The sequence below is a fragment of the Seriola lalandi genome, unplaced genomic scaffold (assembly GCF_002814215.2).
Source record: "Seriola lalandi dorsalis isolate HSWRI2012SDOR001 ecotype SW California unplaced genomic scaffold, Sedor1 jcf7180002054680, whole genome shotgun sequence".
Taxonomy (NCBI): Eukaryota; Metazoa; Chordata; class Actinopteri; order Carangiformes; family Carangidae; genus Seriola; species Seriola lalandi.
In genome coordinates this window covers 1,969,151-1,988,403 of record NW_019525233.1, presented here as the reverse complement: position 1 = coordinate 1,988,403, position 19,253 = coordinate 1,969,151, and the positions used below count along the sequence as shown (strand labels likewise).

General features: G+C 40.3%; 1 protein-coding gene across 1 annotated transcript in view; it reads left to right on the top strand.

The window, feature by feature from the left end:
* mast4 (microtubule associated serine/threonine kinase family member 4) overlaps positions 1-19,253 on the top strand; it is a 91,871-nt gene that overhangs the window by 55,164 nt on the left and 17,454 nt on the right. The window contains 9 exon segments of the mRNA XM_023422259.2: positions 8,952-9,040; positions 13,371-13,440; positions 13,644-13,664; positions 14,157-14,235; positions 16,697-16,833; positions 16,944-17,019; positions 17,111-17,320; positions 17,917-18,018; positions 18,524-18,656. Coding sequence (XP_023278027.2) covers positions 8,952-9,040; positions 13,371-13,440; positions 13,644-13,664; positions 14,157-14,235; positions 16,697-16,833; positions 16,944-17,019; positions 17,111-17,320; positions 17,917-18,018; positions 18,524-18,656 — 917 coding nt within the window.

Genomic DNA, 19,253 nt, shown 5'->3' with positions numbered 1-19,253 from the left:
GAACCATCTGAACCGTCGTTTCTTATGTGGAACGCAGAAACAGAGCAGAGCCATAATTAGAGTGAAGGCTGTCACACCGGCCTGTAGGGAGACGGGCTGAGCCACTCTGAGGGAACACACACACACACACACACACACACACACACACACACACACACACACACACACACACACACACACAGACTTTATACTGGGAAAAATGGCCTCTAATAACACTTTATTACAGAAGAGGAACATGCAGGTAGAGCCAGCAGTTATGTGCCGGTCATGGCGGTGTTCTCCTTTCTCCTCTCTGTGTCTCTTCCTGAGCTTTTGAATCCCTTCCAGGCAGAGCACTTGGCAGGTGATTGGTCTCATCTGCAGCATCGTGATGGTCCTCAGGTCTGACTGTGCACTTCTTTAGTGAAGCTTTCAACCCGTCTCTGGACCGCTGATTTTTCTCTCCTGTTCACTCCTGTTTCTTTTATTTCAAATACTTATATTCAGAAGTTAGTGGCTGTTAGATTCTGTTTGGTTGTAATACTAACAAGACACCTGATTTTAGGTCATCCTAATGACCTGCATAAGATCATATCGGCCTCTTTATTTCTGATTTAATTCATCATTATGCCCTTTATGACTAAAGGACATAAACAGCAAACGCTTTGTCATCACCAGAAAATTCATGTGCAACTCTTTTGATTGTCAATTAATAATTTATCTAAATTTTAAAGGAAAAATGTGACGATTCCAGCTGCTGGAATGGGAGAATTTGCTTCTTTTGCTTGTCGTACATGAAAGTAAATTGGATATCTTCGGGTGTTGGTCTGATGGTCAGACAAAACAAGACATCTGAAAACACCACCTTGGGCTTTGGGAAATTGTGATGGCTGTTTTTTTTTCCCTGTCTTATGATGTTTTCCTGGCTTTTACTGGCTCGCTTGATAAATCAAGAGAAAAATCAGCAGATTGAGATAAATAAAGATAGTTGTTAGTTGCAGCCCTGCATCAAATAATGAGACTTTTTCATTATTTATCATGCTAGACACGCCAAGGAGACACCATACTAGATGTGTGTTAATAACAGGGTATATTGGGGTAGGGTATAACAGCTGCACGTAACACATTATCGATAAATTTGTTTGTTTTTTTTTCAATTAATTGATTAATCATTTGGTCAACCAACCAGCAGCCAGGTCTGGACCACAGGGTTTACTGTCTGTAGAGATTAAGACAACCAGCTGATGTTTGGTATTTTTTACAACATGCATCCAGGCAACGTTCATAAAAACCAGCAGGATGATTGCCTCCTGCCTGATCGACCAGATTCACCTGTCTCTGTCGCAGTGTCTCTCTCGCGTGTTACGAATAATTCAGCGTGAGCCAGCAGAATTGGTGGATGAGGAGCTGGACTCGATGTCAGTACTGTGGCGGTACAGTTCGGCTCGAAGCAAAAATGATCTGACAACTTTGTCGTCCGACGGTCGGCACTTCTGACAAATCTGTTCAACCACCTTGAAAGGAAGCATCAGCCAAAGGAAGGTGTTTCCCTCATCTGTATGTCACCAGGTCGTGAAACATAAACAGTTAGCATTGAACGACGCACCAGAGCAGTCGATAAAAGCAACAAAGGACGAAAAGAGGTGACAGAGGTGATCACCCTCTGTCCAGCTCAGGACATGGACAGTGTCTGTAGTGCAATATTGTGGTTCATACACTGATCCTCAACTGTTTATTTCAACGTAATTGTGTGTTAAAAGGAGGAACACCCGCCCCTTAATCTGAAGCTTGGATAAGACAAAAGTGAAAGTAACATATACTTCATATCTACTCCATCAGTCATGTGATAACAGCAGCCTCAGACAAACAGGGGTTTTTCTTATCGCATCTCTGGAGCTGTGTTATTGCTGCGCTGTTTGCATGGCTCGACTTTGCTCTCTCTCGTGGAGAACAGTCATTGAATAAAAGTAATCAATGTCTTGGGACTAAGGTTGGATTCTTTGTAAGAAGGTTTATTATGGTTCATCTGGTTTTGAAGATGTTTTGTTCGTAGCCCCTGACAGCTTCTTTTGTAGCTGTACACTGTGCTCCCCACAGGCCGCTGTCAAGAGCCGACCCTAAACTCGCACATACGTGCAGAGCTTGAAAGTCAAATTCATCACTGAACTGACGAAAGACCAGTTCTTGGGTTATGTGTGCAGGAGTTTTCCTTTTCTGAAACTTTTTCTGAAAGGTCAGATTTATCATAATTAAAGCTAATCTATATCAATACTGTTGTAAATTTGTTTTATTATAAACTATATAATGTCCAATCTGCAGATTTCACAGCAACCGTTTGTGTTTAGCTGCTTATCTGCCGATAGTCAATAAGAAAACATGAGTCAAGGATCAAAGGTGATGAAGTTAAGGTGAGGCTCGCATCAAATGAACGAGGCAAGACTGTCGGAGCGGGGAGGGAACAGCTGAGGGAAGAATTCATGCAGTAGCAGAAGAAATCCATGCAAAGGCACAGCATTTCCATTTCAAATAGGTCCTGCTTAATACACTGACCCACCAGACTTTTGGAGGGGTGCCAGTTTGTGAAAGCAGCGAGTGCACAGCAGCATCTGCTGATGATGCAGTACCCCTCTGTCTCACAACCTCCCCCTTCACAGGATGTGAAGTGGTAGATGCCTGTTACATGATATGAAGCATGTTGAGCGAATGGAGCAGGATGAGTGTTTGGGATACAGAACACAGACGCAGTGAGACGGGAAAACAAAAAGTCAGCTGGTATTAGGTGTCATATCCCTGCAACAGTGGAGGCTGTCACCACCTGACCTGGATCACACACTCTGTGCCTTTCAGGATCCTCCTTGGGTTACTTTTTTTTTTTTTTTGTTACTAGAGGACAGAGGAGGACAACGTGTCCTCTCTGCCAGTGTGTTTATGCCGCAGCTGGCTGCAGATGTGCCTGTGCAGAGGAAGTTTGGACCTAAGCAGAGCTGTTGTAGGAGTACTTGTCAGGACTGCACTGGGGGTCGCTTCCTCCTGAACCCTGAAAGCCATCGCTTCTCGTCACCAGGTCTTCACAAGCCCCCTTTGCCTCTCCCTCTTTGGCATGATTTGGAAACAATGTCAGACTCCAGTCTGTGGACAGTGCTGTCCAACTTTAACATGCCACATTTCTTCAGCGGAGCTCGTCTGCGCCGCTCAAAGAGGTAACATTTAAAACAGCCTTATTTTCTTTCCTCTCCTGTGGTTTGTGGCTCTTCAGATGGGCTTCTGTACAACCTGTGATTTGATACAGAACTCATTTTGTTTCCCACCTAACAGGTAATACGATATATACGTTAATTATAACATGCTCTCTGGAGCAGTGGGTGGCAGGAGGGATGTTTTTCCACGTATTTACAGTAGGTCAGCTGAGCTGTTTTATGAGGCCGACATGAATAAGAAGCTGGGTGTTCCCCTCTTGCCTATTGTGTACTATTTGCTTTGTGAGTGATTGTAGAGTAATTGACTGTTTGTTGTGGAGGAAGACTCCCGTTCTTTACACAGGATGTGAGCTTTCTTACATCACCCCCATTTATTCACAGCTGAAAAGTGGAAATGCGGATTGTTTCTTTTATATTTGTTACTGGTTGTTGTTGTTGTTGTGACACTTTCTGTTCACCACTAAACGTTGTGGTTTCATACCAGAGACCAAATATTCCTAATGTTGCCAAATTTAAAAACATTTTGTGACTCAGAGTCGGTGTATAGACGCTGGCTTATAGCTAAGCCATTTCATCCCAGTTTTTTGTATATGATGGGGCTACAGTATTGGTAAAGCCCATATAACTGATATTTATTTTTAATCCCTGTCCTGACCTATTTTATAGTACAGAACAGCTTAACATGAAATACTGGCTTTTTGGACAACATGTTTTTTTTTTTTTTCATTTGAAAACTCTGATAGAGATATTGAGATTAAAGATATTAAAGATATTGATAACTGATACAGCCATGTTTTTCTGCTTCTGTTTTACGAATAACATGATAAATTAATGTCAGGATGATCAAATAATGAATTGGATTTGAGACGGTTATTGAGATGAGATTGAAAGTTTCATTGCAGATGAACAATGATTATCTAAACTGAAATGAAATCAGCTGCAGCTTTAAGATGCTTTGCATGTAGAGCAGTTTTTTTTACTTCATGCCATTACGGTAATGTCCTCTGTCCCACCCGTTTAATCATAACACTGAATTCATAACGAAGCAGCTGACAGAGTTGTATGAAGTTAAAGTAGAAAAATCTACTGTATATATTCTGTTCTATTGCAATATGTGAACATTTTAGACATTTAAAGATGTAATAACTGTTCTGCAGCCGTTAACCATGTTACCATGAGTTAAATGTGTTATGCACTGTATCTGAAAATGTAAACTCAAACACACAAAACAACAGACTTGACAAAGCTGAGTGTGTGTAAAGCTCTGTAACACTGTACGTGCCCAGATGTAGAAACTGACAGTGGCCTAAAGAAAACAGCTGTCTTCAGTGGCTACAGGAACGATCTGCAGCGCTTTTTACCCAAGCTGTAAGTTTTTAAACACTATTATTAGAGCAGTGTGTGTCGCATGTCTGACTTTGAATTTAGGTTTGTCAGCACAGAGCAAGAATTTATGCGGCATCGCGCTTTGTCATCTCACCTGACAGCTCTGACAAGAGAGCCAAACTCGCAGAAGTAGAAAAGATAAATCATGGCTTTTTGTTGACATGGGTCACGATCAGACGTTTCAGATTCATCAGGATTCAGAGTCGTTGTGAATCAAAGGTGTTTTTATCTATTTTTGCTTCTTTTCTCGCACCCAAAATAGGTGATCGCACTGAAATCTAAGAAATTGTCTTTGACAGATTCAGATTACTTTGTGCAGTAATGTAGGTCAGTGTAAGATATGAAATAACTGTAAAAATGTGAGTAAAGTAAGATGAGTGCTGTATGTAAAGTATCTATAACTTTAATAAAGGTATTTTAAAGTATTTTCAGTCACTGACAAACAGCTGTGAAGCCAGTCTGGTGCAGATTTCATGTGTAATACAACAATGGGTTTGACGAGGTTGAGGGTTTTGCATATAACCGAGACAGTTAAACCTCATATGGATCTGTTCCAGGAATCTCACACATCTGCAGTACAGCATACAACACTGGCCTACTTTCTCCCTATCATCTTCGCCCAGGGCTTCTTTATCCCCCATTTAAACCCCTCGCTATCCCAACACGGTTTTTCCGCTCGCTCAGTCTTCCTGGCCTCTGAGGTGTCTCCGCCAAAGCTCAGCTTAGCATCGAGTGTGACGAAGATGACCCGCGCACCATCACAACCTGTGGCACTTTTCTGCAGAGTAATCCAGAGGCAGTCATTTTAATGTCTCCGTGAGTGGCACTCATCTGTCTAATAGGGGTTATGGTGGTACAAACACTGGGGGGTGGGTAGTGAGAGCAACAAGAGGGTTGATTGGGCAGCAGAGTGGCATTCTCTTGGCTTAATCCACAGTGAGAGGGTATAAATAGATCTCGTTAAATCTGATCCTCTTTGACTGAGCACCTGTGTACCAGATATTATTCACTCCCTCCCCACCATGATAAATGATTCATGGCATGTGTCCACACTCCTGATTGCAGGGGTTAGCCCTACAAACCACTCGAGTAAACACGGATGAATGGGATTTCAGTCAAAATAGAGTTTCCCCTCCTGATTTATGGAGATGAGTTTGGATTTCGGTGCGACAATGGGCCAACAACAGGGACTGCACGGAGCTACAAGCAGCTTGGGTTTTTTCAGTCGTCTGTTGCCAGTCATTGTCTGAGCAGGTGTTTCCTGCTGTACGCTTAAAAAGGTGAAGGTGACAGCTGACCCCAGTGCCTTCGGATTTGTTTATAAATTGCACCTGACTGGTTTTCCTCTAGTCAAATCTTGTACAGTTATGTGAGCCTTTGATACAGAGGCTCTTATCTTCTCCACACATGGTGCAAAGTTCCCAATATCCTGCAGGCAAATTATCTTTCTCTGTGATCACGTCCCTTCACACACAAATGAATCACCTCTGCTCCATCATTTCAATCTTGAATTACTAAATACCAGACATTTGCTCTGCAACTGTAAGCATCATAAAAAATTTGCATCCTCTCATTTACAGTCATAGGAGCGCTGAGCCGTAGTAACCACTGACTGGTTAATATCTCGTCTCTGCTTATTAGTTTGTCATCTATTCATCATCACATTAGACGTTAGCATGTGGCTAATTGCTCAGTCATTTAGCAGAAGACTTCCCGTCTCCTCTGATATTTCTGGTGTCATTGTTCAATCCATGCATCAAATTTGTGGGAAATTGCCCGTCAATAATCAACATCAACATGAGTGCCAACATCATCCATAAACCCCTCGTGTGTCACTTCTTCTGCACTGACCCCTCCCAACACTTGTTGAGTAAGTGTTGGTTAACATCGTGGTCTTCAGTGCTTTAAAGCTAAATGTTAAGTAATCAGGACACAACAAATCAGTTCCAGACGGGTCGAATTTGAGTATTTGGCTGTTAAACGTTCACACAACCCAGGACTATTCAATAACTTGTAGGTCTCTTCAAGTCTTGGTTCTTTTCCAATAAATGAGTTAACCTGAATATGCTTTTGGTGAAGGAACGTTAGTTGAAGTGTGAGTGAGTGAAGATCTGCTGTAGTTGCATCACACATGAGTTTGTTTCCCAAACACCAAGGTTTTGATTCACTGACACTAAAGATTTTAAATGCAGCAGCTTTTTGGGGATATGAAAAAACAAACAAGCTAACACCTGATTGATGAAGCAAAATGTCTTTCACCTATCGGAGGTCACGTCCAATCTTCATGTCGTACTGCAGTAGCTGTGATCATCACTTTCTGAGTCGTTGATCACATCAACATCCAAGTCCTGATTACAACTGGGAAAACTGTCGCTCCTGAAAACTCTGATATGACCGACTTGGCTCTATATAATATGCAAGAGCCTGAAAACCAAACAAACATGTCTTACATCAGCCAAAGCACGTATTCAGGGTAATTAAGCTCAAATGTAATGGCTATATTATCAATGGACATCATTATGCACAGCTCTTGTAAAACCTTGCCTTGGTCCTCACTCTTGCTGATGTGACATGGCAGTGAGGCACCTGTAGGAGCTGCTCTGCAGCAGCGTTGACAGAGAGATGAAAGCCGCCTGCGCACGCATTTCTGCATCATTGCAGAAGCCCATGTGCATTTTATCGTCCTGTTTGATCAATGCTGCATCACACAGACAGGAGAGCTGAAACTGTGACCAATTTCCTCCCTTTCTCCCTCTCCTATTCTCTCTTTGTGGTGGTTTTGTATCTCCGTCACTGGCGGACTGAGGGACTGTCCTGTGGTCATGCAGCGCTGTGCTCTACATCTTTTTAGCTCTCAGTTTATATATTTATCAAACTGAGAGAAAACCAGAGAATACATTTGTTTTTTGTGTTGTTTGTATTATGCACCAGATTGAAATCATTATTGAATAACATCTTAAAAATTCAGTTGGAAATGGTTCAGTTCTCTGAGGAGGTTATGTAAGTGGATGTCATTGAGTCTCTGACCTTGAAGTGAATTCATGCTCTTCAGGCGGTCTGCGTTTTCACTGACAGCCTCTAATTTGAAAGTATAAACCCAAGACTAATCGGGACATTGAACACTGAAGCCGCTTTTACGCCGAAATATTTGATTTTTCTCTCAAGGTTAAAAACTGGGCTCCATTTATGAGTCACATGTTGTTGATCAGAGTGGCTCCTCGTGAGTCACACTCCTGTATTAACATGGCAAACCAACATCAAAGCATTTTGAATGCTGTACAGAGAACCTGCTTTTTTCAGTGACTGACCCAAGACTTTCTTTATGTTGCTGTATGTACCAATATTCTCTGTCGACTCCAGGGCTGTAGCTTCGTCTGTATCAGGGAACGTATATTATCTTGTTATAAATGTAATAAAATACTCTGTTTATACGTGTAACTGAGTGTTTGTAATAAGTGAAATTGGGTTTTGCTTTAATGAAACTCGACAGATGATGCGTTTCTCTCCTAAATAAAAGCGACATTCAAGATTGACAGCACATCTTTAATAATGATTCTGCAGAATCTGTTTTTTATTTTTCATGGAGGAATAAATGAACTGAAGTGATGATGATAATAATAATTTTGTTGTTGACACAAACGTGTTGAGAAGATACTGAACAAGGAGAAGCCATATTAATAATCTAAATTTTCTTTAAGCAACTGAATACATGATTTTAAAATGTAACCACTAATGAATATTTTTAGTTGATATAACACTGAATTCATTGGATTAGATTTTTTTTTTACTTTGAGAACCATCTGTCTGAATTTTCAGGAAGGTAATCTCATGTTTTGCAATTACAAAAACTTTTTTCTTTTGTTTTGTTTTTTTCTTTTGTTTTGTTTTTTTTCTCCTTTTGTTTACTTTTGTTTTGTTTTCTTTTGTTTTGTTTTCCCAAATTCAGGAAAAAAATTAAACTGTTCATCATCCATTGTTTGTTCGGGGCCAAACTAGTCTATCGACCGACTTCGCCGTCATGAAGACTTGCTCCTGCGTGGTTAAAAACACTCAATATCAGCTTTTCAAAGTTGTAATTATCTTGTAGAAATTTGACAAAGGGGAATTCAAACCACATAAATTCAGAGAGAGGATCTTCCAAGTATCCAGTAGTGGTTAAATGTCAAAGTTAGGTATTAAGTTGTTTCTGAAATTCAAATTATTATGGCCTCTCTTTGCTTCCATAGTACTGCTGGTTCCTATAAGACCCAACATTTCCTGAATCTAAGCCTCTCTGTTACAATAGTCTAGTAAATATATTTCAAAGTCATTTGTTATCACTAAGGAAATATGTGAAAGTAGTTTCTTTGTCCATTGTCCTGCCTAACATTTGCCTCTGTGGTTTCACAGCTGCAGAACGAGCAACAGAAAAAGCCTGATAGGAAGCGGCCAGTCTTCAGGTTTACCACGACCTCACTCCCCTCTCTCATCTCTCACAGGTAAGCACATGTACAGTGTATGTGGATGTCTGTTAAAGTGTATTCCCTGTTTCATTGCCCCACACATAGACATTGGTGCAAAGAGGGGGAGCCAAGAATGCAGTCCATTGTGTAATGCAAAAAAAAATCACAAGATACACAGTCTTTGCAACAGCATATGCCTGAATGATTCTCCCCAGTTTCCTTCTACATAGCTTTAAACCTCATAGCAGCAATACTGATATTATCACACATTGAATGCTGTTGACTGACCCTAACAACAGAGGGTGCGGAGGCTTGTCTGGCACAGAAAGCAATGAGAGAAATCAAAGCACTAAAAAGTAATCATTAAATGTTTATTGTCCTTCTTTTCGTGAGGTCAGCTCTGTGGTGTTTGGGTGAGAATTTAACTGTACAGCTTGGAGCCAAAAAGCAGTGACTGTGCTGGGTGAGGAAGTGGTGGCCTGCAGAGAGGAAATGCACAGGAGCAGAGGGAGGGGAGGCCTAATTTACCACAGGGCGTTTTATTTCCTGGCATTGGTCAGCAAAAGCACAGCCGCAACTCGCAATGTTTAGTCTGTACCTCGACCCAACGAAGGGGTCCGGTTTTTAAGATGGACTCGGAGTCAGACAGGTTCAATGTTCTCGCCAACGAGTGTGTTCAGCTCTGGGATGACCTAACACTGTGGCTCAGGCGTAATATTGGTACCAAAGGTAAGAAAAAGATCCTTTCAGTCCCATTTGCAGTGGTCATGTAACTGGGTGCACTGACGTAATCACTTGTGACGCACAATAATTGAGCAGGTTTCTAAACAGATCTGATGTTTTTCCTCTGAATTCTGGTTTTCTGCTGCGTAGTTGTTCTGCAGCAGACCATGATTTTGAATAATTGTGATTTAACTTATATCTTCCCATTTTCCATAATCTTCCTCTCAGACAATGTTCATGTAGACTATATGTTTTGTCTGCTCAGGTGCCGTCCAACTTCCATAGGCGTAGGTTATCATCTGTAATTGGGTGTAATCAACATTACAGTGCAATTACATAGATGGGATTCATGACGAACAAGATTCAGTGGCTCTGTCATTGTCTCCCGGTATGAAAAAGGCTCGTCCTTATCATCACAGTAGGCGGTGGCGTCGTAGCTTCTGGTTAATTAACTGTTTGGTCCCTGCCTTACTGAGGGATGTAATTATGCTTGATTAATGCAGGACCATAGGTTTGTTTTAACACTATGGATGAGAAACACAAAGGCTAATTGATGCCTTTCAGAAAGTCCCTACAGTACAATATGTTCGGTGGCCCGAAGCCTCTATTTTCAACAAGGTAATACAGTATGTGGACATTACTGATGTAGGTAAACGGGGGGGAGTCCTGGGTGGTTATTAGGGGAAATGGTGCAGATACTTCAGGTGTAAGAGAGCCTCTGGTCTATGATTTATTATTTTCTATTTGCTGTTATATTTTCTGTTTTTTTTCTTGTTTGCATTTGCGTTTACAGATGGCAAATACAGCCCCTTTCAGACATGCACGTCTTCACATTAATCCAATGGCAATTTCATATGTCTGGCTCAAGTCTGAATAAGCGCCTGAGTCACTTTTACATAAGTCGAGACGGCAACCTTAAGTTCAACCTAGGGACATTTCCATAACACTTTCAACCAGGCGTAAGTCTTAAGTCAATGCTGTTGGGTTGAGATAAAGGCTGCAGCAGCACAAGGTGAAACATGCACAGAGAGATAGAAATGTGCATCTGGTAATGTTGCCACTTTTAAGATCATTGCACAAAGGAAAAAAAAAAAAAAAACAGGTTAAACACCCTCAAAAGGCCACGTTAAGTTGTGGAGAAGATTCTTCTCATGTCAGATCAGTCTGTAAAAACTTAAATTCAAAACAAAACAAAAGAATAGACCAGCACTCTCTCTATACATCTGTAATTTCCATTCGTATCAGCTGCATGTGTGACTAAATGAATGTCTGGCAAACACACAGCATGTGAGCTAATAGGAAATATAAGAGAGTCCCAAGTTAACATCCTGTCATTCAGTGCTTATGCATTATGCTAAAAATAAAAATGATTAAAAGACAGGCAGCAGGATTTGCTCTATAATAACGTTAAATGATGAAAATTATGTGAAAATGTTTTAGTGGATTGACAGTGAGAGGAGGGGCCGAGTGTCCTGAGGTAAAATAAGTTTTAAAATCCGTCAGTGACGCAGCCTGTGGAAGAACAATGTTAACTCACCCCTGTTCTGTCTGTGACAAATATTGTGTGAGCACTCTGCTTTTCATTAATTAAATATCGTGTTTTAATGAAGCCTTAACGAACATTAATATTAAACTCATCGATGTCTGCGTGACAGATGAGCCAGCGATGTTATGTATTACATTTCTGGGGGGAAAAAAAAAACTGGCTTCTTTCAGCTACATAACAAAGTCAGGATATGCTCCTTTTTATCCAGTTCAGATGCCAAAAGCCTTGTACATGTGCTTTTCTGTTGCCTAACTGTGACAGCATGACGGATCCAAAACGCAGATGCCAGAGTCCTCACAAGATCTGAGAAGTTTGATCATCAAGTTTGACCTGATTTCTTTGCATTGGCTCCCAAGATGAGACAAGCGAGGGGTTGATTTCACAATCCTCCTGATTTACATGGTTTTAAAGGGATTGGCTCCTTCCTACATCTCCTGTCTTATTACTCTGAATGCTCCATCATGTGCTTTACATTGTCTTGATGCAGATTTATTTAGATTCAGGAGAATTCAGGAGAAATGCTCTTGAGATTTTCAAATTGAGGCTTAAAACATCATTTTTCTCTCCTAGTTTCACTTGGTAAACATTCAGCTAATTTCTACTTTGATAACTGCTTACCTCAATTCTCTTAATGAACTTTTTTAAAGGCCTGACATCAGTCCTGTTATTATATTAGCATTCCTGCCTGCGTATCCGGGATTCTGCCTTTGTATGTATGTATTTTTACATGCGACGCCTCACAGTTGTGTGCCTGATGTTATATTTTAACCTGCAAAGCGTGCAGATGCTCTTTGTGCACTTTAAATGAAATGAATCGAAGTTGAACTGCACATAAAAGTCCTGCCCTATTTCTCTAACACTTGCATTTTTATAACAACATCAAGGCAGGTTGGATAAGTTGTGTACCTGTCGAGCTTTTCTCGGTGTACAGCAATCACATTTGCAAAGCAAATCACCGGCTCTCAGAAGCTCAACCATTTAAGATCAGTACAGAGAGAGTATTAAACTACACTGTGCGCTGCCACCAGGCATCACATGTTTGACATTCAGAGACATTTTTTGCATGCAACCAAGCGGCTTTTAAAAACAACTCTGTCAAATCGTGCTGTTTTATGGTTACTGGCGAGTGCGTGAGGTGAGAGATGACATTTGACATTAAGCCAAACAGGCAGTGTGCTTAGCTGAAAAAAAGTCCACAACAATGTGCATTCAGGGGAAATGCTGTTGGTGAAAATGATCCTTCAGAATGAGCTGTGGGTGTATTTAGTTTGCCTGGTCGCTGACCTTGTTCCAAACTCTCATGAAACCAGAGCACAGTAGTATGTGTCACTTGCAAGACATCAAGAGCTTGTAACTTACTTACCGCTGTTAGTAAACTCCTCGTTAATGTCGAGGTCTTTAAAAGACAGTTTAAAGTTTTTAATCCTCAGTGTGGGGTCAACAATTCTATTAAAAATAGATGTTTGTTTTGGAAAAAATGTTACTCTAAATACAAAGTTTTATGTCTTGCTTTTGGTTTTAGAGCTGAAACATTGAGTTAATTACTTCACAGACAGAAAAACAACTATTTTGATAATCAGTTAATCGTTTAAAATCATTTTTTCACTCTTGGATGTATGTGATAATAAACTGAATATCTTGGTTCTGAGCTGTTTTTGATGGCATCACTTTAAGTTTTAGGAAATCATGATGAACACAAGCATTAACGATTAACTGATTAATCAAGAAAGTACTCTGACGATTAATAGTTAATGAATATGATCATTTCCTAGTAGGTTTTCATTCAACTTCCTGTAAATAAAAATGAACAATTAGTATTAAATGTCACTTGAGCTTGGACTGGCTGTAGCTCCCCGTCACCTGCACCGTAATAATCAAGAATAAATTATTTTAAATACAGTTTTATCTTACAAGGAAGTTAAACTGACCAGCCATTATTTACTTGTGTGTTATTTATTCAGGAACTTCACTATTTAAAATGTATTCTGTTGTATTTCCTGTAAAAATGTAAAATTGGGATCAAGTCTGATTGATTTTTTTTTTTTTTTAGTTGTTGCCCTCTTTTAAAAAAATTTTTTTTATCTCCATTTCTTGCAGGAACAAGCCCACAAGACAGTCCCAGAAATTTCTCTCCCAGTGCCTCTGCTCATTTTTCCTTTGCACGAAGGTAAAACACAAACATGGATATTTACTATATATGTCAATTTGCAGCCACACAGATCAGCCAGTAAATATGTAAATAGCACAAGTCTAAATATTGAGCTTCTTAAGTCTATCTATGTTTTCAAAAGCAGCATCAATAACGTATTTATTTTAAATCATTTCTCATCATAATATCATGTAATTGTGTATTTTTATTATAATCCACAGTCATTGCCACAGAGCAGACAGGTAACTTCATGTCAGGCTTATGTTTGACCTTAAATTTTCATCACCCCACATTTGTGACGTACACTTCAGAGTCCATACCCCCCTTCATTAGTTTGTCTCAGCATGACTCTGAAGTTTTATTTTACATCGTTTTTGCATCTAGTTTCACTTCTACATTTAGTCGCTTTATTGTTTCTCTAACTTCAGATTTTTCTGTGTAGTGTAACTAAAAAACTTCATGTTGAACATTATCATCATCTGTCATCAAGAACCATGTGATCATTAGGATTGTAGAAGTTATGTCATTTTTTGAAGACAAACATGGAAATTTATCATATTTCATGTTTCTGAAGTTAATTTTGCAGATTTGTCTCTTAGCAAAGACAAATTCTTCTCCCCGACTAGTATCGTAAAAAACTAGAAATGTATGTTTTTAATCCATTGTTCATTCATGGGTTCAGTTGGACCTCGAAGAGTGACTGTTCTCTGTGTGTCTGTGCTGTTGTGTGACAGGACTGATGGTCGCCGCTGGTCATTGGCGTCGCTTCCCTCCTCTGGATATGGAACCAACACGCCCAGCTCCACCGTCTCTGTAAGCACCATGCACTCACCCAGTCTGACACGACTGGCCTCAAGAAACACAGCACCTCAAACTAAACTGAAAACATCAACATAACAGAGTAGTGAACAGGAAAGCCGAGATTTTCTGATATTTTTCTGATATTTTCTATTAATTAAACTTCAGACCTGTTCCACTCAACCACATCTTGTTTCATACTACGTAGACCACAAAGTTATGTTTCCACATTTCCACAATTGGATATTACACAGATGTTATAAGATTCAAAAGACTGACACGAGGAGCTGTTTCACAGCGTTTAAGGTCTTAAGTGTAAAGGTTATATAACTAAAACAAAAAACAACTAGACTTATGATATATATTTTATTGAGTTGTCCCAAATGTTTCCATCAATTTTCAAACTAGAGAAATCTGTAATTTTAATCAAGATAACGCTTCTTGTCATTTGGTCATCCGTCAATGGCGTCATATGGCCGTCGCACATGCATGTCAAAATTGACTTTTTATCCAGTTTTAAGCCACATTTTTAAGATACACTTTTTAGATCTTTATATGTATTTTATCTGGATAAAGGATTTTAGTCATCAGGCGTCTGGATTTTTAAGTTAACAGAGGAACGAGCTGGGCAACCGTCTCCCAGCCCCTCTGTGTCGTCCTGTGTCTTTTTAGCATGAAACTGTTTTTACCGGATTTTGTTTGTTTTTGGGGAAGAGGAGATCTCTGTGGATAATTTGGTTGCCAGTAAAAACCTCACTAATTGACACTGGAGAAGCTAATTTCAATGACGGGAAAGATCCCACGCGACTGAATTACGTCACCAAACTCCATACTTTGTTTTTGTTTTTTGATTGAAAGACCCCATAGCGGCAGAAAATTACATTTTATCTGTTTAAAATAATCATGTGATATGTGGGAGACTCTTTTCACCAACTGTTTGACTGATGTGAGGCGATCACCTAGACTCTGTTTATGCAGGAAAAAAGACACGCCACATACTCAATTCTGTGTGCAGACACTGGTGTGCAAACAGTGAGCATATTAATGAGACAACACCAAAGTGGTGGAATCAACAGTCGCCAAACTTTAACTTGTTGCAGTTAATTATGTAAATTGAAATTAAGAAAAACCAGCTCTTGTGATTTGAAAATTGCAAATTTGAAATTGTGATTTCAATATAAAAACATGATTAAACTCAAATTCAAATTTAAGTCGCCCTGAGGGACCAATGAGAAAGCGAAGTTAAAATGATTTTAAAGTGGAATTGAGTGTTTCTCACACTTCACACATGTGACTGGCTCACTGTAGTGACTAGTCTCCTCTGAGGCTGCATGCGGAGAGACTTTGTGAACAAACACTTTGTACGAGAAGCCAGAGATTTGTTCCAGAGAAAACATGGCTGACAAGTCGGCACACCAACAAACACATACTCACACATTGCCCCTGTTTCGCCCTCTCTCTCATTGTGTCTACTTCCTCTGTCTGCATCGCTCCCTCTCTCTCTCTCTCTGTAACTCTGACGCTGAAAGAAAACAATTGTATTCAAATATATCAGCATAATCACTTTTAGGAACCCGACGGAGCCCGCGCATACAACACATGTGCACACACTTAACACACATTTACAGGAAGCCTGATGCAGATTGGAAATTACCCGTATTGATGTTGTGTTTTTGTTTTGTGTGATGTCTGGGCATCTTGTACATTTCCTGCCATTCACACTGTCATATCGAAGGAAGCATGTTCCTGTTTCTCCAATAAAATATTAGTCATGAGTCATAGCAAACGCACTAATGGTTTTTTGGTATATGGTAATTTGTGTCAAACTGTGTCACAGTTTCATGTGTTAACATGAATCCTTAGAACACATGGTTATTTAAGAGGCTTTAGAGGAATAATGTTATAATTTGAGAAATATGCTTGTTCACTTTCTTGCCAATTGATAACACTCTTAACATCGTACGCTAAAGATAAAGCTCCAGCCAGCAGCTGATAAACTTAGCCTTGCCTAGCTTAGCATAAAGACATACGGCATAAGTTTGACAATCTCCTTACCAGCAATTTCAAACTAACACATTATGTCTTGTTGAATCTGTCCAAAAACAGCTGAACACCTTTTTCGCTAGCTGTTTCCCCACCGCTTCCAGACTATATGCTAAGCTAACATACCCGTCTCTGGGCTGCAGCTTCATATTTCATTCACAGACATGAGAGTGGTATCAATCTTCTCATCGAACTTTTGGCAAGAAAATTACAACATGTATTTCCCCCAAAATGCTAAACTAATTTCCTTTAGATTTGGCAGATACTGTAGGGAAACGCATACAGGACTTTCTGTTAGCATGTGTTTGTGTGTTTTTTTTATGTTTTTTTTTAACCCACATACAAAAAAAAAAAAAATTGCCATCTCTTTTTTTTTTTTCTTTTCATGTTGAATATATATTTGTTTCATTTCCAGTCATCCTGTTCATCACAGGAGAAGCTGCACCAGCTGCCCTTCCAGCCTACGCCTGATGAACTGCACTTCCTCTCCAAGCACTTCTGCACTGAGAGTATCTCCGGGGACGAGTGCCGCAGAGCGACGGCCATGCGACCCCGCTCCCGCAGTCTCAGGTATTAGCTTACCCCTAAAAAAAAATTAGCATTATGTCATGTGATCCATGTGGTAATGCATTAACACTGGTGCTGCTCAGACTCTGATTTTATTGTCACTTGTTTTTCAGCCCTGGAAGATCTCCATCATGTTACGACCATGAGATTATTATGATGAATCACGTCTACAAGGAGCGATTTCCGAAGGTAAAGCCTCACAATAAGTTTTCCCTCGCCGTGTCTGGTCATTAATTATCTTACGCTTTTACCAAACTTGTACCTCGCTTTCTTACTGCAGGCCACAGCTCAGATGGAGGAAAGGATTCAGGAGATCATCCGCAGTAACTCTCCGGAGACCGTCCTCCCTTTGGCAGATGGTGTGCTCGGCTTTGCCCACCACCAGATAATTGAACTGGCCCGTGACTGTCTGGAGAAGAGCCGGCTAGGACTCATCACCTCCAGCTACTTCTGCGAGCTCACTGACAAGCTGGAGAGGCTTGTTCAGGAGGTGAGCACGTCTTCAATTATCGTCATGGAGGAGAGGCTTTTGGAAGACACCTCGCATGCCTCAGTTTTTCTCTGCGGAGAAATTGCACATCATGTATCACTTTTACGTTTGAGTCACAATACCCAGCATCTGGTTTCCTGAAAAATATATACACTCAGTGATCTTTCACAAATCCATTTAACAACACTTGACTGCCTGTCTGAAGGTATTTCAAGAATCCTCCAAAAAATCTGATAATAGAATTATTCAAATAATTTTCAAGTAAAAATGAGAGAAAGTCTTTTTCACTTAAATTGCAGCTGTATTTCCTAATTCAGATAACGAGAAATAACACATCCTTGCTTTTTTTTTGTAGAACACAAGCAGAATTTTAACATGTGATTTATTATTATTGGCTTGAGCAAGAAAATATGAGCAAGGAAACCTTAAAAACTTTCACTTTCACTTTTTTCTTGTGTAGTGGGTGAGGTTATTTTTTTATCCAGGTAATTAGACAAAATCTTTGTGCTGCCTCTTGTCTATACTTAACTTTGACCAATCCTTGATAACATGTGAACTGCTGACATCCCGTATCTTCTCTGGTTGGTCGTGTGTAGTCCACGGAGAGATCAGAAAGCGAGGAGGTAAACTTCATCAGAGAGCTGGTGAAGAAGATCCTCATCGTCATCGCCCGACCTGCTCGACTGCTCGAATGTCTGGTACGTGTCACATCACCAAACTGCAACCTAAAACGTGTTTAACCCTTTCATTTACTTTCAGTCAGTTTCATTACTTTTGGCTTTACATTTTGGCCAGGTCATGATTCTCAAGAGAGTTTGTGGTTAAATAAAGATGTTTCAACAATAGCAACGTATCAAATGACAGTGTGAAATGTGAAAGAGGTCACTCATAGTGATGAACCCGCAGGGAATTATCCCCTGATTCTGCAGCTCTCCTCAGCTTTAAAGAGCTTTATAGTGAGGTTCAGCTCGCCCACTACTTTCCTGCTCTGGTTCACACCAAATGTTTCCCTCTGGAGTTGGTAGAGACCAAAAACAGAGGTAAACGAGAGTGAATGTCAGTGTCCACTGTCCCACTGAGACGTATAAAAAGCATGCATGAGTATGTCTGAAACCTCCAGAAATTTAAAAACATTGTTAAAACATTGTCATCTTAAACTATGTTCACATCAGCATTAACTAAAGTGTGCTGCTGTGTTTTCAGGAGTTTGACCCGGAGGAGTTTTATCACCTTCTGGAGGCCGCCGAAGGACACGCTAAAGAGGGCCAGGGCATCAAAACGGACATCCCTCGTTACATCATCAGCCAGCTGGGACTCACACGAGATCCTCTGGAAGGTACAGGAAGGACTCATCATCAGTCATAATAAAAAACAAACTGAGCTGTTAGCACTCTCCAAGGCACTGACAAATAGCATTTGGTAATTATTAAATATTGGGAAAACTTCTGTTATTCCACTATTAACGCTGATAATTGATCACGATATTCCAATTTAATGTAAAGCATTACAGTTCCTGCATCGACACTAACATGACAACAAATTGAATACATGGGAACTGTTGTGGTGAGGCTGTGAAGGAATGAAAGAGCAGCGCTGTGGAGGGAACTGAAAGACAAAAAGACACTCTTGACTAATGTCCTATACTGAACAGACTGTCTTTTTAATGACCCTCTGTCTCTCCAGATTCAGTAACCAACAACATTCATTATGACTAATTAGAAAGGAATGGCCTCCCCACAGACCTTATACAGATCCACACAGGCTGGCTCATCAGCCCGATCTCTCCATTCATCTCCCCTGAGTGTCTCCTGTGTTTCGTTTTGCCCGGTGCCTCTTGTGCCTGAAGCAAACCTACGAGGAAGGACAGATGTTAAATAGCAGTGGAAATGTGTTTACAGGCTCTCAAGAGACGAGACACCCCCCCCACCCCCAC